General features: G+C 44.6%; 1 protein-coding gene across 1 annotated transcript in view; it reads right to left on the bottom strand.

Moving 5' to 3' along the window:
- The window catches only part of RORA (RAR related orphan receptor A), a 722,505-nt gene extending 710,071 nt beyond the window's left edge, over positions 1-12,434 (bottom strand). Inside the window, exon 1 of the mRNA XM_058740658.1 lies at positions 12,219-12,434. Coding sequence (XP_058596641.1) covers positions 12,219-12,384 — 166 coding nt within the window. The 5' untranslated portion in view covers positions 12,385-12,434. The remainder of the gene's footprint in view (positions 1-12,218) is intronic.
- Positions 12,435-24,336: the final 11,902 nt, after the last annotated feature.

Below are 24,336 nucleotides of genomic sequence, written 5' to 3'. Positions count from 1 at the left end.
GGCATCCTGGCAGGTGCCACGCACGTATGATCACAGGTGATCCTCAACCACCTTGGGAAGCCAGCATCATAAACATCTCTAGTTTTTAGGTGATAAAAGAAACAGACTGAGCAGTGAATTCACTTACCTAAAGTCACACAGCCAGCACCCAGCACACCCGGGCCTCTGGCCCAGGTCTGTCTCACTCCCAGCAGGGAGCATGTAACAACCATGCACGCTTGTTTCCCGACACGTCCAACCTTCCTCCATCTGCGTTGCTCAAGACTGGAGCAGGCCTGAACCTGCTACTGAGGGGAGGACTGGCGGATCTGAGAGAGAAAGAAATGGGACAAACAAGGGCAGCTGGGTCCAAACCCAAGGCCCAGCTGGAAATATAAGCAAATAGAAGCTACGCTGGCAGAGTTGGGAAATGTAGAGCTGAATCTACTGAAAAAGTGACCAGTTTGGCAGGGCAATGTCAGAGGGATTCGCTGCACAGCTAATGAGCACTTCCTCTGTTGCAAAGCGTTGTGCAGGGGTAAAATAATAAACCACGGTGCTGATCTTCTTGGAGAGACTAGACACCTACCCAGGAAATTCACACCATAAGACAGTATAAAGGAACCTGGTAAAGGAAGAGGTTGCGTGCTTACTGCGTGAGCAAGGCCCACATGACTGACTACTGTAGAAGGCAGGGGTCACGAGAACTGCAGGAGGGAGAGGGTGAGTCTTACCTCACAGCCTTATCTGAAAATGACTGCAGACTTTCAAGAAGCCAAGAGAGATTGGGACGTGAGATGGGAGACTGGGCTGGGAAGAAGAAGAGGGGAAGGGTCAAAGCACGTATGAGGAACTGGCTGAAAAAGGCAAAGTCTAAGACACTCAAAGCAGAGAATCATCAGAAGTGACCCAAACCATGGGCTCCACTGAGAGATGCCACCACTAGAACATAAAATCCCAGAAGGCAGGGATCTGACCTCTTCGGTTTGCTGCTTTCTTCCAGAGCCTAGCACAGTGCCTGGCACAAGCAAGGGGCTCAGAAAACAGTTGCTGAATCAAAGAATGCCACCCTCGTGCCTTGACACAGTGACAACAAACCCGAGCAAAGGGGATCCCAGAATTTACATTCTAAGCCAGTCTAGGCAGATGCATGTCTAAATGCAACAGGGTATTGGGGCACCTGGGTGGCTCAGTCAGTCGAGTGTCCGACTTCAGCTCAGGTCATGAACTCACAGCTCATGGGTTCGAGCCCCGTGTCAGGCTCTGTGCTGACCACTTGCTCAGAGCCTGGAGCCTGCTTCCGATTCTGTGTCTCCTTCTCTCTCTGCCCCTCCCCCACTCACGCTTTGTCTCACTCTTTCTCAAAAATAAATAAATCTAAAAATTTTTTTTTTAATTTTAAATGTAACAGGGTATTAATGAACATGTGCTAAAAGTGGCATAAAGATACCATATGAATACAAATGATAAGTATTTACATTATTTTCCCTCCCCCACCTCCTCCCTGAAATCATGAGTAACACCTGGAGTCCAACATCAGTTACTGTGGAAACAGTCCATCCCTCACACCCTCCCTCCTACTGCCAGGCCACCCGCTCATACCCAGGACAGGGTTTTTAAAACTGTAAGAGGCAGCCCGTAAACAGATCACGAAACCAATTTGGTGGCTTGAGATTTGTATCTTGCCTGTAAATAATAGAGCAAAAATAACAGCACATCATAGGTAAAGGATACATATTTTACGTGAAAAGTTTACTGCACCCATGTGCTGTGTGTGTGTGTGTGTGTGTGTGTGTGTGTGTGTTGTGTGTGTTGTGTGTACTGCCTCACAATGTAGTATGTTTCTCGCATTGGAGGTCACGGTATAAACACTTAAAAGACAGTGTCCTAGAGGGGCAAGAAATTCCAATATCTGACACTTTTTTTCACATTCAAGCTGAACGACCCTTGTCTTCCTGACGTTCCTGGCTGAATGTGACCATCAAAGGTACTACTCTTTGGGCCAGTAAACTTGGCCTATCCTGAAACACCCAGAAATTCTGTATAACATACTAAGCTCAGAATTAGTTCCTTCAAAGTACCCCCAGTTTCACAACACACAATCTTTTTTTGAGAAAAAAAAAGTAAGATTTATTTTTTTCTAGTTACAAAAGTAATACATGTGTAACACAGGAAAGTCAGAAATACAGAAGAGCACAGAGAAAAAAAAAAACTAACACCAGAGGTAATCAATCCAGAAATAACCATCTTATCATTTCATTATCAAGGTGTAGATGGGTCCATATTAATACACACACACACACACACACACACACACACACACACGGTAATTCCTTACAAAAATGATGACATTCTGTGTATACTACTATGAAAGTTACTACTCTTCACTAATAAGTGACTGCCATTTTCCCGTCAAAAGCTATTTTTCTACTACAACATGATTTTTCCTGGCTCTATAGCATTCCATTGGCAGACTTGCTTCTGAACATCTGTATAAATCCTCTGCCTCGAGGAAAGAGGGCAGCTGCTGAGAGACGCCTCCCCTGTGGCCAGCTCCAGCTAGCGTAACTGCCCACGCAGGCGCTAATGACAAGATATTCCCCACCATAGCCTCTATTTTACTTCCTACTGAATCAGAGCACGGAGCCACAGGCAGCAAGGTCACTGTGCTTTAGAATGGTCTTATTCGACACAGCCACAAGTTCACAAGCTCATTTGTATATAATAAAAATGCCTAGTGGGATTTTAAAAAAAAATAACAATTACTGATAATGTTCTATTATTGCTGCAGAACCCACGTGGTGCGCACTGACTTTCATACGTGTCAACTATCTCGTGCTGGGTTAACTTGTGTACACACTGTAGTATCCTCAGGGGGCTTTCCTAGGAGGGCAGGAGCTTGGTTTTGTACATTCCTGGAATTTCTGAGCATCCTGGCACAGCATCCATGTGGAAGGAACACTGGGTGTGGAAGCAGAAGACCTGTACTCTTCTCACAGCCTTGATATTTACTAGGAACGGAACTTCGGGCACATTATTACACCTCTGTGAGCGTCAGTTTAAACCAGGAGGGCCAGGATACATGATTCATAAGGTCCCTTCTGTCTCTAACAGGCTTTGGGCTAACAGAACATGACCAGCGACAACACCATGAGTGAGCACCACATACCCAGCACACACCCTCACAGCTCAAGGTTAGAACACGAGCTTTAGGACTTCCCAGAGCCAACCAGTGTAGTTATCAGTTCTTCTACAGATTCTTTGTAGGGCCTCAAGAAATTTTAGAGCCTCGCTAATCTTCAACCCTCATCCTTCACGCTGTGAAATTTTACATCTTCTGGGTTAACAGCCTGGTCTATGGAAATTGTCCGGGTTCCCACTTTCTGCATAAATGCACTCAACAGAAATGGGCCATGAGTGCCAGAAATGGTAAAAATACAGCTCACAATTTCACACTTGTCATCATCAGTCAACTAATAGGATCACTACAAGAAGCATCATTTTTGATTATCAAAGTATTTCATTTGCCTTTGCTTTCCAATGCTTCATTACCTGGACAATTGAGAGTTATGGGCAGTTCATCCTCCCAGATGCCCTGTCCTTTCAGATATAACATCCCCATCCACACACTTCCTGGGAGTACACGCTGTGTCGTTACCACGGCCTTCTTACCATCCACTGGCTTTATGACCTTACGGTGCAAATGAAAAGCAATGCAGTTTATCAAAGAGGTTTTAGACTTGCTAAATATACCCTTGTTTCTTCTGTGATTGGTATGTTGGAAATCCATTCACTTCTACACAGTCAGTCTTCCCCAGGACCGGCATCGATCACATGGGATGAGATAAGCTCTCTGCTTCTGGAAGGGGAGAATCACATCTGGTTGGCTTCTCTCCGTCATTGTCCATTTCTTCAGGTTTCTTTAAAACTAATTGGAAGAGTCAATAAACATGCCCGCCAATTCCCTTAACACACTAGGAAGAAGATCATCATGCCCTTCAGACCTGTTCTTGTTCTGTTTTTCCAAGTATTCCCTTACCTGCCTTTGTCAATTGGCATTCTCGACAAGTTCGTCATAACTTCTCAAAGTGTCAACTTTTCCTCTTTTCATTGCCCTTGTTAAAGATAATTTAAAATTAGAAAGTCACATTCCCAGCCATTTCAGAGTCAATGCTAATTTCATTTTCTTTTGCACAGAAGTCTCCTTTCCCTCCAGAGATTCCTTTCTTCATTCACTGCCCCCACTCCCCAGCCCCAAACAGACACTCTCCATCCCTGTACACAGTTCTCCGTTCCCCTGCTGCACCCTCCTTATCTCTCCCCCCAAAATACTTCACCCAGTGAAACACACTTTAGCTTGTGGGTTCTCCTTCCTTCACTCCACTTCAGAGAGAAATGTCTGTGTCTGGAGATTGTAAAGTCACCTTCAGGAAAGAGGCATACAGTTGGCTGTCAATTAATCAGGATAAGACAGAAAAAATTACATCGTGTGCAGCTTTCTTCTCAGTACATGCATTTATGCTTTGGGGATCAAGAGGATTTCTCCCACACAACCTCAAATTCCGATTTATGCCTTTTGTTGGGCTAACGAATTCTCTACCTGGCAGCACGGCAGTTAATAGTCTGGATTACTTAAAACAGTGATTACCATACCTCCTCATAAATTCAAGTGTTGGTCCCTCAGTTTTTCCCCCCGTTTATCCTCGGTAGCATTCTTTGCTCACAAAGTATGTTCAAAAATCCTATATTCTCTAATTGTTAGTCCCGCACCTAGTTTGACATATAGATTTTAAGCCAGTTTACTTTCCCCCATTAAGCACAGACCCAAACGTCACCATTCCTGTCACGTATACAATTCCATCAAGTTTCAGAGTGTCATTTATACACAATTTTATTTCTTCTTACTTCTTTCACACACGCCTACCACTTACGTACAGCAACTTCACTACATTCATATTTCATAAACTTCATCAGTATTCAGCCAAATCCTCCCCCGAAGTAAGCTAGGTATTTTTAACAAGGCGCTGCCTCTTTCACAGGCTTGAGGATCCTGTACTAAGTGGCACCCTTCCTTGTGCCCCAGAAGAGTTTCATCTATCGCTGTCTGTTCATGGATGGAGGGACTTCCTGATTATTTCAGAAAAAAAAAAAAACAAAAACAAAAAAAAACTTTAAGATAGTTCACAATCAAAACTCAAATAACACTGCTAGAGAGGATGAGAGGCTGGGAGATCATGAGGCCTCTAAACCCTGCAAGCATTCCTACTCAGTTCCAGCCTCTGACTGAGCTTCAGGAAAAACAGCACCTCCAGCACCTTCAAGGGGGTGGGAAACCTGCACTCTCAACTGGAGGTGGCCACCGCGGAGGGCTCTGCAGCTGGCCACCAGCGCCTCGGTTGTGCGCACAAGACAATCACCAGGAGGCCACAGGGCCAAGCCACCGTCAATGTGCCACGGCACATAATGTGATAAGACAGTCTGTAATGGTGACATGTCAACAGAGGCCATAAACATCTGTCAGGAAAGCAAACAAAACAAAACAGTTCTTCCACCAACACAAGGGAATTGTTACCTGTAATTCTTTTTAACTTCAGCATGTAAAAGTGGGAGCAAAAAGCCAAGCCACGAGCTGTGGCACACGTATTCCTCATCGTGCCCCCTCCCCCTCTTCCGAGGCCTTCTCTAGACAATCTCCTTGATGTCCTTACTCCAAAAACAAACTAATAATAATTGGGCTGTCACAGAAGAGCACCATGACTCCTAAAAAGAATCTGCAATGTTGAGACATCAAAGATACCAGAAGATAACCGCAGACTATCATTAAGTCAGGTGGGGCAGCCCTGAGAAAGTCAGCCTCTGATGGCACGGTCCTGGGGAGGCTTTCCATACTGGCCCGGTGAACAAAGGCCCACACTTTAAAGGAGAATCTCCTTTAGGGGAATTTAAATGTTCTTTATTGATATTCTTGAAAGTCTTCTCTCAAACCCAGAATTTCCTAGCTTTTAAGATTTATTAGATACCCCTCAGTATATCTAAGGAAGACGCAAAATTAGCTGATATTTCTATCCACCATTATTACACGGGAGAGAAGTTATATAATGCTACGGTAATATATTACATAACTTATTTGTAAATACAACAGTCTTCTTAAATATCTGAGAATGACTTTACATCCTCTATAACTGTAGGGAAAGAATTAGGGCTCTAGATTCAGGGTACAATTTTCCTAGAAAGTAAAAACCTCAGTTAACCAGAATTAACTAATTAAAGGGAATTTTCGTTTTGGTCCTTGCAAGTTAGAGAACAAAAACGGCAAATAACAAAACATACTGATATCGAGGACTTAATGGAAAAAGAAAACAATTTTCAAACCGGGATCATGGCAGATTTAGTCCAATCTCTGGCACTGTCTCCATTCACAGTTCTATAATGTACAATCAGAATTCATCCTCAGAACAGTGACCCTGTGGCACTGTAAGATCCTCAAACCTCAAAGAAAGATTCAATTACATTCCCAATGTTCTTTCCGGGGTAGGAAAGGGGACCAACACATTTAAAAAGCATATTCAACAAGAAAAAGACAGAAAAGATTTCTGGTTAATCTACCGTTAGCCAGAAAAACGAATTCATTAGTAATGCCTTGGTACCCTCATAGAAAAATAGAAAAATCATGATTTACTATATATTAATCAACACTTGAACACTGATTATCTGGAGAATTTTTTTTAAAGCACTAATTCAAAATGATTCACTTTTATTTCTCTTAACATACAGTTTAGTAAGATGAATGAAAAACTGAACAGCTCATTTCCAAACCAACACTTCCCATTATGAATCACACACACACACACAATCCCCCCACACCCCAAAAAGCCAGAACACTACTTTAAAAATGACAGAAGGGAGAACAGAGCGGGGAGGGAGGGAGGGACAGAGAGACTGTTAGTAGAAGTTCTCAACAAGGATGATAGTCTTCACATTCAGATAGTCTTCATATTCAAACTATGGTATTCCACATTCTAAGTTAATGTTCACTCTGGAACCGGAAGGCCTTTCAAAGCAGACTCTTGTCACTCTAGAAGAATCTATCACTAATCTGGGATGACTGGTCAGGAATCTCCTTGAGGGAGCAGACGATGTCTACCTCAGAGTTCCTGAACAATGGCTCACGGAAGACAAAGCGGGTGAGCAGAACGTTATGTCACATGGAGAGAGCTGGATTTTCTAGAAAACGTAGTCTTTTGCACACAGGGCAGTCACATCATTATTTCTTCCCAGACACGTGAAATGTAGTTATGTATTTTGCTTCTATAGACACGTAAGTACAAATATAACCTAAGAAGCACAATCCATCAAGTAGACTAAGAAGATGAGGGCACAGAGAAGAGCACACTTTTAAGAATTTTCAGAGACATCCAACCCAGTCTGCACTTCAAACATCACACCACAACATCCTGGAGGCAAAAATGGGAGAATGGAGAGAAATAACGCGCATCTTAAGTCAGATGTGACAAAAGTGTGGCCCCAGGATCAGAACCCATGGGCTTGTCTCACTTGCATTCCAAAAGTTAGCTCTGGACAGGGGTCAGTTCACTTCCAAAAGAAATTCAGCCGTCACCAAAAATCCTCAGAACATTCCACCTGGAGGTACAACTACAACAATGAATATTCTCACACCTCCCTACATCCCACTTAGGAACCTGGTGTGGAACTAGGCGTGTACCGCCTGTCACCTCTGCTGCCTTGAAAACACCAGCTGAAGGGTCTCATAGTTAGGGAGCTTCCATGCAGGCTCCATATTTCAGCTTTGGAAAGGGAGACATGTTCTACAGCCAAGGCTTCTCATCATGCCGGTAGGTTCTGGAAAATTCCAAAAGGTGACTAACATAAAATGAGTCTGCTACAAAAGTTTTTAGCCATTCAGGATTTGACTTTTGGATTAATAATACAATTCTTTTTAAGAAATAAGGGGGGAGCAACAAAAAAGGTTATCACAACTATCACCAAATGCATTTTCTAAAATTATTCCATTACATTTTTTAAGGCTCTAATTAGAAATGTTTTTTATGAGCAATTTACCGGAAAATTAAAGTCCCTTAGTTTAAAAAAATAATTATCCCATCCCTCCGGCAAAGGATTTTATCCCAGCCAGTAGCTCTTTCAAACTATGGGGCATCATTTATTTGCTCACGGTGGAGAGCCAGGACCACGTTAGAAAAGCTGATCTGCGAATCGATCTCTAGATAGGGCTCTAATTTGCCAGGCAAGAAGGGCACATCCCAGAAAGTGAATCAGCCAAGACTGAAAGCGGGGTGTGGAGGTGGAGCACTTGGGTTATGTGGTTCTAGAAGTCCTCAGGGCTACAAATAAAGTACAGGCCTTGTTAACTGATTTTACGTCAATCTAAACTGAGTTTCCAGGGGGTTCAATCTCAACCCAACTGAGCTTTTCAGTGTTAATCCCGTCTTCTGGTTTCGATTTTTCCCTCAGGTTGGCCTGCCCTAAAAGCCTTCATCCTACTGCACGAGTGTTCCAGACCAACTGCGTGCCACACAGCCCTGTGAGGATAACTTTAGGGAAGTACAATATGTAAGCTTCTGGCATGCATATAATAATGAGATTCTGGAAAAGGGTTTTTAACAACAGTTATGTCACAATGCTTATGGCTCCCTGAAGTCTCTGAAAGCCTTGTTAAATTAAAGATTTGTTGGGGTGCCTGGGTGGCGCAGTCGGTTGAGCGTCCGACTTCAGCCAGGTCACGATCTCGCGGTCTGTGAGTTCAAGCCCCGCGTCAGGCTCTGGGCTGATGGCTCGGAGCCTGGAGCCTGTTTCCGATTCTGTGTCTCCCTCTCTCTCTGCCCCTCCCCCGTTCATGATCTGTCTCTCTCTGTCCCGAAAATAAATAAAAAACGTTGAAAAAAAAAATTTAAAAAAAAAAAAAAAAAGATTCGCTGTGTTTTTTTCCGCCTTATTCTTACTTCCCATGTTGTCTCTTGCCTTTCTTTTTTCCCTTTCATTGTTCTGTGAAGATGGTACTGAATGACACCAGCCATCATTAATACCACCTAGAAAACAGGACAGTTTCAGTACAAGTGCTAAGGATCTCTGCTAGTTTTAAGGACTGGGGGAGGTCCGAATTTCAGATTACAAAGTCACGCATCCGATTTTGGCAGCTCAGGCACTTAAGGGGACGCAGTCCATTCACACGGGGATTCCCAGGAGCGTGGCATTCAGCAACAGCTTCAAGTGCACCTAAGTCATGTCTCATGAGGTCACCTCAATGTCATGAGAATCCAGACCACAGTTTCTGTGGACTGCACAACACCGACTGGCTGGAAGCTAACCCTGCTACCTCTCTGGAAAGCATCTCCCAAATCCAAAAGCTTCCCACTTCACCCAGTGCCAAGAACTCCATTCAATCCTCCCTGAGGTTGAAAATGCTAATTATAAGGTGATGATGTTTGCTTTTCCTTTTGAGTTGGGTGCCTTTATGTTTTAAGTATTAAAAAGGCGTAATCACCTAGTGTATAGGTTAATTTCTCTCCGATATTGTAATTTATGCAACATTAATACTGGATGCCAGCTCCAATTTTCTTGCTGCTTACACTCTGGGAGCCGGCTTGCATATTCTGCCAACTCCATTACATCATCTGAAAACCCAAACATTTCCCATTTTCAAATCACTCTCCTCTACCAGGCGTACTTACACATTCTCTCTTTTTCTCCCTAGGTCACACACACAAAGACTGGTATCCCTGAGGAGCAGACACTACATCTGAGGTTAAAGTCTGCAAATGCACATAATTTCTGGAAGCTATTACTACTGCTGTGTTAGCTGAAGGATGCCTCCATCTCTGACCTTCCTTTTTCCATTCAGACTGTTATATAACCTAGTGCCTGCGTGCAGGATGTGAGTTGAGTGTTTGGGCCTTACCTCTTCTCCCTCCCCCTAGTAAATCCTGGGAGGGATGGACTAGGGGATGGTTCAAAGAAGAGTGAGGGGAAGGGGTGATCCTCTAGGGGGCAAGGGGATAAAGGTCAACAGGTCAGCTGTGCAAGATGCATCCCACCCCTACTTTTTCCCTCTCCCCTTTTTGCTATGCCTGGGGTCTGGTGGTACTGAATGCCCAGCGTTATATAATTTGCAAGAACAGCAAGTTACAGATTTGTTAGTCAGTTCTGCAGCCTGTCACCCTGGTCTCTTGCAAGAACACCTTCTGGCAAGAATGACACCTGAAGATGCTAATAACACACGGAAGGGGGGAGGTTAACACAGAAGGGGGTGGCAGCACAAACCAGAAATTAGTGTGGCTTCGTATATACTATGTTCCGCCCCCCCCCCCCCGGTTAAAAAAAAAAAAAAAAACTCAGAAACACATGAAGGGGATTTTCTCCAGTGTTTCTGATTAACCCTGTTACATAACCCGCTCGCATTCCAAATCCACCGTCTCAGGGTCTAAATATACTCTTTGCAGCCAAAAGCTCTCCACACACAAACTCACCAAGCTGGCGACAGGACCCGGCCCCCAGCCCTGATCCCCCTCCCTTTACCCCCGGCCCTCGATCCACCCCCCCCTCCGCTCAAACCGCGGTTCAGCGTGTTCACTCCTCGGAAATCGCCTTTAATTAAATGTTTTTCGTGTGTGTCATCCTGATGGCTTTTACTGTACTCGAATTCCGTGAATGGGAAAGCGCCCGGACAGGGGGTGTGGCTAAGGTGGGGGGGGGGGTGAATACTGTAAAACAGCCAGCACATGATCAGCCATATTCCTACCTCCAACTATAACATCGAGAGGAAGGGAGCGGCTCCCGGGCCCCCACTCGCCTCTCCCCAGCCCTCCCCAGTCGCCGCCAGAAGCCGAATGGCAAGAGGAGGGGGCGCGCTGGGCCAGTGCCCAAGCCTGGGCTGGAGATCCTCCCGATCCCCAGCCCCGGGCTGCTCGAGCGAGCCCGCTTCCTCCGGAGTGACAGGCGTGATTTATACATTATTTACAACAGTAATTAAAGCCGTAGCTTCCTCCGGTTCTTTGCAAACTCCAGGCGCAATCAAATAAATAATCCCCCACCCCCAAGACCCCCCCACACGCACACATCAGGTTCCCACACCTTTAAGAAAGAGAGTTAGCTTTCCCGAACACTCGACTTTTAACTAGAAAAAAGCAAAGAGGGGGCAATGGAGCCCCCCCCCCCCCGCACATACTCTCCAAAATGAAGTGTAAAAATCGCTCAGGGTAAGTGTGTGTATGGGGGGGTGGGGGGGACATCTCTCGCACTATCCAACCAGCATTCAACTCTCGCTGACCATTCCCAGGTTCTTACAGAAACGCTTGAACCTCAGAGAGGGAAGGATTCCCAGGGCAGAAATAAGTTTGGGTGCATTTCGATCTTTCTGTTTCTGCTTGTTTGCTTTTGCAGACGCTCACTCCGAATGCGCGTGGAGCGTCCCACACCACCACCGCCCTCCGCGCGCTGGCGTGCACACGCCCCCCGCCAGCCTGGGCGCTGGGTTGCGAACCCGGGGTCTGCAAACTTGCGGATCTCCCCTAGCCGCGCCCGCCAAACAACTTGGCGAACACCTCGCGCGCCCGCACCCCCCTTCCTCCAGCCCTTCCTCCAAATCCCAAACCCACCGCCGTGGTCCAGAGAAGGTGCCCACGTCGCCCCCAGATCCAGAAGCGCCCCCTCTCCACCCTCGGGGCTTCCCAGGTCGCTCACTCCTCCCGCACCCCCTCAGCTCTGCGGGGGGGCTGAAAACACACCCCGTCTGGGGCAGCCGGGGCCAAAACTGTCAAGAGGAGAAAAGGTAACGCCGGAGGAGGGTGGCCATAAACGGATTTTTTTTTCCTTCTTAAAAGGACACTGCCGCTTTAAAAGTTTCTTTCCCGGGCCCCCACTCTCCGGTTCTCCGTATTTTGGGGGAGCGTATTTAATTTGGGCTACGCATGTTTCCTCCTCTTTGCAGAAAAATCAAAGCCTGGGGGTGAGCCCGCCGGCTGTCAACCCTCCTGCCGCCTCCCCCGCCCCCCTCTCCTCCTGCAACCCGAGAACGGGCTGCAAAAGTTTGCAACATTTCTGGGGGGCGGAGGGGGGAGGGGAAGGGGGCTCTCCGGGCTCGGGGCGCCGCTGCAGGCTCGCGCGCGGCCCCGGACCCCGCGCTCCGGGCGCCCGCTCCCGGCCGGCCCCCGCTCCGCTCCCGGGCTCCCGCCGCCCCCTCCTCAGCCCCTCTCGCAGCCTCCTACCTCTGCTGGTGCTGGAATAGCTCTGTCTGCGCACCGGGGCGGGCGGCTCGCTCTTGCGGGCGGATTCCTGGTTCAGCGGGGTCTCCCTGGCGCCGGCGGCCGCGTCCGCGCCGCTGCTGCCCGGCTCGCTGGCGGCGGGGTCGGGGGCTGCCGGAGCTGACTCCATGTTTTTTCCCAATGTAGAGATCGCTGGAGATGGCGAGCTCCGAGACTCCCTCTATCTTCTGTTTTCAGAGCAACTCTATGGTACCAAAAAAAAAAAAAAAGGGGGGGGGGAGAAAGAGACCAGGGAGAGCAGGAGAGAGAGAGCAGGCGGCGGCGGCGGGCGAGCGAGAGCGCGAGGGAGCGCGCGGAGTGTGTCTGGGTGGACGTAAGTGTGCGCCCGAGAGGGGTTGGGAGGCGGGTCTGGCCACAGGCAGCGCTAGCGAGAGCTTCTCCAGCCGGCCCCCACACCCACATTCCCCACCCTCCAGACCCCAGACCGAGAGCCACCGACTGGCTGCCAATTTTGGGAGGCGGGGGGGGGGGGGGGGGGGGGGGGGGGGGGGGGGGGAGAGGAGAGGGGGCCGGAGGGGAAAGGCTCCCTTGCCCCGATCCTCCCCTTTCCCCAGCCCAGGGACAGAAATTAAGACCCGCGAGATGATTCCGTGCCTACTTCTGAGACTCTCTCGGGAACACAACTCGTCCCCATCTGCAGCCAGCCTGAGAAGAGACAAATGATTCCACGTTGGGGAATCGCAGGTAGCTTCCTGCCAGCCCACCCCAGGACTGAGGAGAAACTAAAAAGGAATTCGACCTGGGATGACACCCCAAGGAAGGAGGAGGAATGGGGCGGGGGGGGGGGGGACGTGGCACTTATTACTTCGGGATGGGACGTCCAGTGGGTTTCCAGTCTTGGTTTGATACATTGGTGTCTAAAACAGATTTTGAGTCCAGAATCGCCGTGGACAGCCAATTTCTGGTGTGGTTGAAAGAGGTGGCTTTCAGCTCCTTTGCTGTTTCCTCTGAGAAGGATCCAGAAACCACTTGGCAGGGTAGTTTCTACTGAAGAAAACTTTGGCTTGTTTGGTTGATGACTATCTAAGCTGATTCAAATAGGCCACACCGCATCTAGTTCCGTGTGGCCGCTAATTGCCAATTCCCACTGGTAATTTTGCTATTAAACATACAGTCTCGGCCATAAAAGATATACTGGAGACACATAAATAATATCTGGATGATAAAATTCAGATAATTAACGGTTGCTAGTAAGTCACATCGTCATTCTACACCTCCCTTCCATTGAAACACATCCATCACATAGTAGGTGTTTAATGAAATCCACAGAAGGTAGAGAACTGCATCAATATTACCTTGACCCCAACTTCTATATGAAGGAACAATACGAATTGGATAAGTAGAAAACATTCAGGTGGTAGTAGCCTGGCTTCTCTGCCTCAGTACTCAATCTACCATTTCCTTTTGCATGTGGAGACAGTGATGGAATCATTACTTTTTTTTTAAGGTATTTATTTATTTATTTATTTATTTATTTATTGAGAGAGAGAAAGCGTGAGCAGGGGAGGGGCAGAGAGAGGAGAGAGCAGCTCCAAAGGCAGGCTCCACAGTGTCAGCACTAGCCCCATGCAGGGCTCAAACTCCCGAACCCAGAAAGGTGAGATCATGACCTGAGCAGATATCAGACACTTAACAGACTGAGCCACCCAGGCGCCTGAAATCAGTACATTTTTCACACACACACACACACACACACACACACCTTCCTTTCAGAAAGCTCACAAATTTTAACAATACAAAATATTATTATATACCAGAAGGTGGCATAAATATGTGTATTTAGGGGGTTGGGATGGGAGGGAGAAGTAGGGAACATTTTGCTTTTGCTACCTTCCTGGTTTGGAAAAATGTGTTTTTTTTAAAATGGGGGGGGTGGGGACCTAGTTAGATAATAGCTTAAGAAAAACCTCCATGTGCCAAACTTCACACATGGTTTGTGTTACTGTTACTGATCTTGGTCTGATTTCAGATACACAGTGCTATTTGCCATGGTCTGTGTGCTAATCAGCAAAACGTGTGGTCCACTCTTCGGAGCGATGTAAATGAGATGTGAACGGTTCTGATACCTTAATCCAGTCTCTGCAAGGATCCCTGGCTTTAGCCTGTCTGTTGGCGCCTACTAACAGAGCCACGATTGTGTTCTCCATCCCAAATCAGATGCGTGGGTTTCCCCATACATCAAAGCACAGATTTCCAGAACAGCCTTCACACCATTTACAACTGGTTAGCCTGTTAATAATGTTCTTGATGCAATTGACCTAGCATGTCACTCTTGACTTTTCTGAGTAAACAAATATATCAAAGTGCACAGTTTAATAAATAAGCAAGTTCCTCTGGGGAAGTGAATATCTCAAAATACACTCACTGCCCCATATTTATTTCAAAATATTTTTTTTAAAAAACCTTTTCATCTTAAATTTCACCAATAATTCTATTGGGGATACAAGTGGCTCAAAAATTATCCCTGGCTCCTTTTTAAGTACCAGTAGCAACTCATTAACATTTTTCTGGTTAAGTCTATTCCCCCGAGTTTTCAAATGGTTCCTTTGCTGTTCGCCTTTGTCTAAGCTGGTATTTGTTCACCCTGGAAAGACCTTCCTGAAAATGGCCCTAGTGACCTTAGTCAATTAAGATAGAATCCATATTCCCTTCAGTGGTAAATTCCAGCTCTAAAAAGCCATTCCTCCTAACTCTCTCAAACAATTACTGCTTCTGCAATTTAAAACAATTGGGACCGAAAGTGCTTTCCCCAAGGGAAAAATAAAAGTGAGTTAGATACATTCCTCAACTGTCAATCATTGTTACTAAAGTGTAAATTACCCGGATTGGGGAAGCATTTGAAACCTGAAAAGCACAGTGATTAGGTTTGTATTTTTTTCCTTCCCTCCTGCCCCTCACCTGCCTACTAATTAAGGCTTTCCAATGTTTCAAATATTTGGAAAGATAGAAGCCTTCCTTAGACTCCGCTCATTGACAAAGGGCAATAGTGTTTGCTTAAAAATGGTTATTTCACTTTGCACTACTGAGATCTCTGACAGACTTAGAAATGGCTTAGAAAACCCCTGCTTTGTAGAAGAGATAAGCCTAAATCCATTTTCTGCAGACTCTTCTCTCCCTCCCCAGATTCACCAGAACTCTCCCTACCTCCTTGCCAATCCCAGACTCCCCTCTTTACGGTAACACTAGTTTGGGTTTTCTTATTCCAGGATAGTTACTGGGAACCTCAGAGTTAGCTTTGACTCCTGTCTCTCACCACTGCCCCTACCTAGCTCTCCACATCTTAACATACTTGCCAAGTGCTTTAAATTCCACCTCTCTGACATCTGCCCTTCCCTTTCTACAACGAGTGGTCCAGTTCCACACATTTTTGCTCACCTAAACCATTACAATACCCTTCCAAGTAACTGGCCTTTGGTCTTCTAACCATTCTAATCCATCTCAGATAACATTGCCAAGTTAATTACCCTGAACTACAGCTCTCATTTCCCACCATGTCACTCCCCTGCTTGTAAGACTTTAATGGCTCCCCATTGCCTATCCAATTAATTACTAACTAGTCTACACGGTATTCAAGGCTCTACCTCACTTATCTCTGCACTCCTGCACCAGGGATGGCACATCGATCTCCTTTTATGAAGGAATTCCTGAGGTTGGTTGGAGAGGTGTGGGCTGTGATTAATGAATGCTGTCTCCCATGGGTGGAGGATTGGGAGTGTGCGGAGTTTGCCAAACTGCCTTACGTCCTTTACATAATCCCTCACAATCCATGTGTAATCCTCAGACCACACCACCATGTGCTGCTTCCTACGCTTCCTCCTGCTTGTAGTGCCAGAGACAGGGACAGTTAGTTGCCTATGCGTCTTCTCCCGAAATGCTCTGCTTGCCTTTCTCTGTTTACTGAAACCCTACCTTTCTTTCAAGGTCCATTCTAAAAGGCAGCTCTTCTGTGAAACTTTCTCTGATTTACCCCAAACCAAATATTTGAACTGTCTTGGTACTGTTGACCCTTGAACAACGCAGGGGTTAGGGGCACTGATCCACCGTGCGGTCGAAAATCCACGTATAACTTTTGACTCCCCCGAAACTTCACTAATAGCTTACTGTTGACTGGAAGCCTTACTTATAGCATAAACGGTCAACACTTATTTTGTATGTTATATGTTTTATATAATGTGTTCTTAAAGTAAGCCAGAACACAGAAAATGTTGGTAAGAAAATCATAACTAAGAGAAAATACATTTATAATATTATACCGTATCAAAAAAAAATCCTCAGATAAGTGGACCCGTGCTGTTGAAACCCATGTTATTCAAGGGTTGACTATACTTTGCACCCCTCTTAAGGAATTCAGCATACTTTATCTACTTTGTGTTGTCCTTGGTTGAACATTTGCCTTACCCTTCCTGGTGAAAGATAGGTTCCTTGAAAACAGGCGCTCTGCCCTGGCACATAGTAGGCACACATTAGAGTTAGTGGATTTGGGGAATGGAATTAATAAACTAATCATAACATGGCATGTCCACACAGTGTTCCATTACACAACAAGAATGAAAACCTAAGCATTTCAACTTTCAATCACTTGAAATAAGCCTTTCCTTCCTGGATAAAAGATTAGTTGACATGTATGGGCTGTTAAAATTTATATATGCAAAAAAGTTCACAGTTATTTTCTTTGCATTTTGTGGAGAGGGAGAGCAGGAAAATTATGGAAATATATAGTAGAATATCCTTGGGAGAGGGGAACTTTCTACAACATGCCCAAGAACAAAGAAGACAGAAAATTAAAACTGAGTGCCCGGACAACAAGTTTCTTTTCTTTCAAAAAAACATCAAGAAGCCAAAGCTGGACTCTATGCTGAAAATAGAAGAAACACAAATGAAAATGTAGCACTGGTTTTGGGTATGGGAGGGGTTCCATCCTGCTGCAAGGCTTGAAGGTTTGCACACGGGGCAACTCCAGCCGCTTAAGTCCAGGGTAGGAAGGGCCGACTGTTCACATCGGAGAAGGAAGCATATAAAACTGAAGTCCTCACGGGTAGGAACAGGAGAGACAGGCTTGCCAGATGCTAGGAAATCAGGAAGATCAAGGGACCCAGCATCCACTCTGGATGATCCACTGTAACTCTCTTCCCATTTTGTGAAAGAGGAAACTAAAATGCAGAGAACTGCCTTGCTTAAGACCACCCAGTTAATCTGTTCCCTGACCTGGTAGAGTCAGAGCATGAATTAAAGACCCAGCTCTGCCATGAAGAAGCAGTGGGTTGATAGTAAGTCACTAATCTTTCTAGGTCTGTTTCCTTTTCTATGTATGAGGGTTGTTAGGAGGGTTAGATGAGATGATCCTTCTAGAATGCTTGCCACTCAAAAGTTTGCTATTATTCTTAATCATCTTGTAGGAGTTTTTGCTTTTTTTAATTTTTAGTGTTTATTTATTTTTGAGACAGAGAGTGAGCGGGGGTGGGGGGGAGGGGGAACAGAGAGAGATGGAGACAAAATCCGAAGCAGGCTCCAGGCTCTGAGCTGTCAGCACAGAGCCTGACTAGGGGCTTGGACCCATGAACCAGGAGATCATGACCTGAGCCGAAGTCAGATGCTTAACTGACTGAGACACCCAGGCACCCCTCATCATATAGGATTTAATAAAATACTATATAAAGTTGGGGCACCTGGGTGCTCAGGCAGTTGAGTGTCTGACTTTGGCTCAAGTCATGATCTCACATTTTGTGAGTTCAAGCCCCACGTCGGGCTCACTGCTGTCAGTGCAGGGCCCACTTCAAATCCTCTGTCCCCCTCTTGCTGCCCCTCCCCCACTTGCGCTCTCTCAAAAACAAAAACAAAATACTGTAAAAAGCTGAACTGTCCAGTACAGTAACCACTAGCTACATGTGGCAATATATTGAGTACTTGAAATGTGGCTAATCCAAACTGAAATATATGATAAATGTTAAAACCCACATTAGATCTCAAAGGTGGCACACAAAAATGTAATGGCTCACTAATAATTTTGTATTGATTGCATGGTGAAACGATAATAGTTTGCCTGTACTATTCAATAAAATATACTATTAAAATTAATTTCACCTCTTTTATCTTTAAAAAGTCTGGCTACTGAAAATATAAAATTGGTATATGCTTTACATTATACACTTATTGGATAAGCTAATATGGAACATATATGGCACACAGGTAAGTATCATGATGCTTTAGAGTAATCATTAGGGTTCAACTGGGGAACCACTGGGTCAAGAGTCAAATGACATCTATCTTGTCATTTTACAAAATGTGCTCCTATTATTAATTGTGCTCCTGTTATTTTCAGGGCATTGAGCTAGATTCTAAGGAAAATACAGATAAAACTATTATGTCTTACAGTGAAGGTAAGAAGTGCACACCAAAACTAAGGGCCATTCATTCCATGATGAGGCTTCAACTGCCCTAGGGATCAGCATGCAAGTTACTAAAGATCTTTCTAAGGGAATAGAACACGAGGGGCTCTGCCCTGGGCAGCTAATGTTCACTTTGTTACCTTAACAAACCGAGTATGTGGACTTCAATAAGCGCAAGACGTTTGACAACATGCAAATGCCAAGGAACTTACCGAACAGGTCTCCTGTAGCCCCATGTTTCCAACCAGAAACACCCAAGTTTCACCTGGACGACTGAGGTGATATGCTGGGTCCTTCACAGAACAGTCATGATCCTACTGACATTGAGCTCACAAATATTTTTGGCTGGCTTTGAAAAACATAAGGGTCGGGGCGCCTGGGTGACTCAGTCGGTCAAGCGTCCGACTTCAACTCAGGTCACAATCTCGTGGTCCGTGAGTTCAAGCCCCGCGTCGGGCTCCGGGCTGATGGCTCAGAGCCTGGAGCCTGCTTCCGATTCTGTGTCTCCCTCTCTCTCTCTGCCCCTCCCCCGTTCATGCTCTGTCTCTCTCTGTCTCAAAAATAAATAAACGTTAAAAAAAAAAATTTTTTAAAAAGAAAAACATAAGAGTAAAGAAGGCCAGATTGGAAGCTCCTTGAAGGCAGGGACCCTGTCTCACTTGTTCACCTGTGCAAGCACTGTGTCCAACACACGATGAACGCAATTTTCGTCAACTGAATTAGTGAATGGATGAGGTATGGTTGGGGAAAAAAAGGAAACTGACTACGTCAACAAATAAAGGAGTACAGTTTACTTACTAGGCACGTTCTCTTGTCTCCTAGTTATTTTATAGATTAGATTCCTCCATGTTGCCATAAAACAATTCACTCTACTTCTTTAAAGTTCCATCTTCGCGTCTATAGAATAGACATGATGACTTTTTTTTTTCTAACTACTTAACTTACACGAGAGTTGATGAAGTTCAGATAATATAGATGAAAGTGACTTGGAAATGCTAAGAGGAGTATTCCTGACAGAACGGTATTTGACAACAGTCCCATATGATTGCTACTAGCCACATGTAGCTATGGAACACGTGAGATATGGCTAATGTGATTAACAAACTGGATTTTTTTCCTTTTAAATAGACTTTATTTTTTTTAAAGGTTTATTTATTTATTTTGGGGAGTGCAGAGAGAAAGAGGAATAGAGAGAATCTCAAGCAGGCTCCTCGCCATCAGTGCAGAGCACGATGCAGGGCTTGATCCCACAAATGGTGAGATCGTGACCTGAGCTGAAATCAAGAGTCGGGCACTTCACCAACCGAGCCACCCAGGCACCCCAACTTTACCTTTCTAGAGCAGTTTTAGGTTCAGCAAAATTGAACAGGAAGTATGGAGATTTGCCATATACTTCTTGCCCCACACATTCACTGCCTCGCCCTCTACAACATTCCCCACCAGAGTGGTACATGTGTTACAAGTGATGAACTTACATTGACACACCGCTGTCACCCAAAGTCTGCAGTTTACGTTAAGGTTTGCTCTTGGTGTTGCAGATTCTTCAGGTTTTGATAAATGTATAATGACATATATCCACCATTGTAATGTCATACAGAGGAGTTTCACTGCCCTAAAAATACTCTGTGCTCCTCCTATTCATCCGTCCCTAACCTCTAGCAACTGCTGATCCTTTTACTGTCTCCATAGTTTTGCCTTTTCCCGAATGTCAAACAGAATGCAGCCTTTTTAGGTGAGCTTCTTTCACTTAGTAATACACACGTGAGTTTCCTCCAAGTGGTTTCATAACTTAAGAGCTGATTTCTTCTTAGCACAATATAATATTCCATTGCCTGCAGTTTATCTGTTCACCAGTTGAAGGTGATATACTGCAGTTTATCTGTTCACCAGTTGAAGGACACCTTGGTTGTTTTCAAGTTCTGCAATTATGAATACATCTGCTATGAATACCCATGTGTAGGTTTTTGTGTGGACATAGGTTTTCACTTCCTTTGGGTAAATACCAAGAAGCCCAATAGCTGGATTATATGGTAAGAGTATGTTGAGTTTTGTAAGAAACTACCAAACTCCCTCCCAAAGTGGCTGCACCATTTTGCATTCCCCCAGCAGTGAATGAGGGTTCCCTGTGCTCCCCATCCTCACCAGCATTTGGTGGTGCTGGTGTTTTGAATTTTGGCCATTCCAATAGGTATACAGTAGTATCTTATTGTTGTTTTAACTTACATTTCCCTAATACCTGATGTGGAGCACCTTTTCCTATGCTTATTTGCCATCTATATATCTTCTTGAGTGCGCTGTCTGTTCAGGTCTTTTGCCCATTTTTTCCATTGGGTTTTTTGTTTTCTGATTGTTGATTTTGAAGTGTTATTTTTATATTTTGGATAACAGTTCTTTATCAGACGTGGCTTTTGCGAATCTTTCCTTCCAGTCTGTGGCTTGTCTTCTCATTCTCTTGACACTGTCTTTTGCAGAGCAGAAATTTTTAATTTTAATGAAGTCCAGCTTATCAATTATTTCTTTCATGGAGAGTGCCTGTGATGTTGTATCTAAAAACTCATTGCAGTGCTGAAAGCCCTCTAGATTTCCTCTTGTTACCTTTTAAGAGTTTGATAGTTTTGTGTTATACATTTAGGTATATGACCCATTGTGAGTTAATTTTTGTGAAAGGTTGTAAGGTCTGTGTCTAGGTTCATTTTTTTCCATGTAAATGTCCAATCGTTCCGGCACCTTTTATTGAAAAGATTATCTTTTCTCCATTGTATTGCCTTTGCTCCTTTGTTAAGGATCAATTGACTGTATTTATGTGGCTCTATTTCTGGGCTCTCTATTCTGTTCCATTGATCTATTTGTCTACTCTTCTGCCAATACCACACTGTCCTGATTACTGTAGCTTGGAAGTGGATTTTTAATTCTATTTAACTTCAATTAACTGAAACGACCACATGTAGCTAGTGGCTATTATACTGAAGGTGCAGACTTTTCATTTCAAGTTTAATCTTTTGAACCTTCCAAGACACCCTCATGTAGATATTCACTCTTAGATTTGATTCTGTAAATGTTTATTTTGCATCTTCTAGGAATGATGCTGTAAGATTCTAAGATGAATTCTTTTCTTTTTTTTTCTTTTTTTTTAATGTTTGTTTATTTCTGAGAGAGAGGGAGAGAGCAAGCGGAGGAGGGGCAGAGAGAGATGGAGACACAGAAACCAAAGCAGGCTCCAGCTTCTAAGCTGTCAACACAGAGCCTGACGCGGGGCTCAAACCCATGAACCGTGAGATCATGACCTGAGCCAAAGTTGGACGTTTAGCCAGTTAACTGAGCCACACAGGCACCCCTAAGATGAATTCTAAGAGGTAGACTATACATCGTCTGTGAGGAACTGAGGCAAGCCGATCAGCACCTATACTTTACATATTAAGTGTTGAATGCCTTAGGACAGGTTCAGATAAAGTTCTAGAACTTCAGAAGGAGGAGCCAATGTTGGAAAAATCAAGGAAAGCTTCCTTGGAAAGAAGGTATTTCATGAGATGTTTTTCGCGGAGTCAGGGCTGAAGATAAACTTTTGGCAAGGGGTTAGGTTATGGGAGTAGATAAGCTATTTGCAAAAAAAAAGATGAGGTCCTGAGGTCCCTGATTCCATTTATGTCCCTCAGGTGGCCATGTCCTTAGTGTGGTATGCAGACATCAGAAATCTCTCCACTGAGAAAGAACATAAGAATCTTTCCTGTGCAAGGCAGTGTCCCGGAGAGAAGACATATCACACATACAAACTTTTCATTCTAGTCTAGTGGTTCTCAAAGTGTGGTCCTCAGATCATTAGCAGTAGCCTCACCTGGGAACTTGTTCGAAATACAAAACCTCTGGTCTCACACGTAGTCAGAATCTCTGGAGATTCGGTCCAGCAATTTGTGTTATAACCAGCCTTCCTTGTGATTCTGATGCAAACTCAAGTTGAGGACCCCTATCATAACATAGGCCCACCTTATTTATAAACGCACATATATGAACAACTATGAATCCTAAAGGAGGGCTCTTCTTATGAGAGAAACAAACCCATGCCCCGTGTGCCTAAGTTGACCTATGATTCCAGGACAACCACAGGGTTCCCCGCCCCAAGTAATGAAAGTCACCATAACTGAGTCTATACCTGTCTGGTTATTTGGGTGGGAGTTACATAGAGAGTGTTTTTCTGTTCTTCCACAAAAACATGGATAGAGTTTAAATTTAAAAATTAAAAATAAGAAAAAAGTAAAAGTAAAAAAAAAATTGCTGTCCAACTAGCCTGGGGCACTGATGAGTCAGAATGCTAGTTCTGCCCTGGTGAAGATAGATATTTAGATGGAAAGCCTGTGTGAAACTGAGTAAAAAATCAGCAGGAAATATTTTCTGCTTAATAGATCAGAAGGGTGACAAAGACATTAGCACTGTTCCAAAATGCTCCATCATAGTAGATATTATGGGTCAAACTTTCCTTTAGAAATAGTTCTACGTTGACCCTCTCTCTCATGCCAGAAGAAATGTAGTTGGCTCCAAAATGTATTGATCTTCTCACTAATTATTTTCTGTATTTTACGAATCTCAGTTACTGATTATACATAGGCTGCATAACAAATCATCCCAAAATTCAGTGGCTTACAGCAACAAGCATTTCTCATTTTTATGTCTGTAAGCAAGCTAGGGTTCAGCTGGCCTTGGCTGTGGTGGCTGACTGGGTTTGGGTCTGCTCAGTGTATCTCTCATTCTTCTCGGGACAACGGTTGACTGAGGCCTGCTCTGCTTATGGCCAAAGGCAGGTGGCGCACAAGAGAGCAAGCCCATCAACAAAGCACAGGTCAAGCCTTTGCACATATTGCATGTGTTAACATCCCATTGGCCAGAACAAGTCACATGATCATATCCAAACTCAAGGCATGGGGAAGCACCTTTGCCCACCAAGAGAGTAGCTCAGGGATATCAAGGAGTGAACAATGGAGGCCAATGAGACAGTCGTGGGGGTAGCAGTTTCTCAAGCTTGGCTGCACATTGTAATCACAAGGTAGTTGTTTATTTTTATTTTCATTTTCTTTTTTAAAGTACAGATGCCTGGGTCCCACCCCTAGAGATTCTGGTTTAATTGGTTTAGGGTATATGCCAGGTTGGGAGTAGTGAAAGCCCTCCAGGTGATTCTAATGAGCCTCCACGTCTGAGAACCACTGGTGTTAAACCAAATGCTATTGATCAAACAAAAAATTTTGACCACTGCTTTGGGGAGGTCCTTTTCCTGTTCATTTTGGGAACTCCCTATCTTTTAAGACCTTTTCCAGTTAAAGCACATTACTGTGTCAGATGCAATTTCTGTTCCCTCCAGTGAGCAGCCTTGGGTCAAATTCATAAAAAGGTATCATCAGAGATTTTCTTAGTGGGGAATTCTAATGAATTGCGGGCGATTCTGCTTGTCACTTATCTATCATTAAAGTGAACACACTTTTCTGGAGAACCTGTGCATAGGAGTATAGAATTCCACTGTTATTAGAAATTAGCATCTATAGTCTCAAGGCATAGGACACTGGCATAGATACTGTACCCATTTCTTTTCCTTTTCATATTTTCTTTTATGTATGTACATTGAGAAAGCATTTTGTTGTTGTTGCTGTTTTTGGTACTTTCTGGCATTCCAAGTTCTGTAAATACGTAGA

The sequence above is a fragment of the Neofelis nebulosa genome, chromosome 7, assembly GCF_028018385.1.
Source record: "Neofelis nebulosa isolate mNeoNeb1 chromosome 7, mNeoNeb1.pri, whole genome shotgun sequence".
Lineage (NCBI taxonomy): Eukaryota > Metazoa > Chordata > Mammalia > Carnivora > Felidae > Neofelis > Neofelis nebulosa.
Note: the sequence above shows the minus strand (reverse complement) of the source record. Positions and strands in the feature narration are given on the sequence as shown.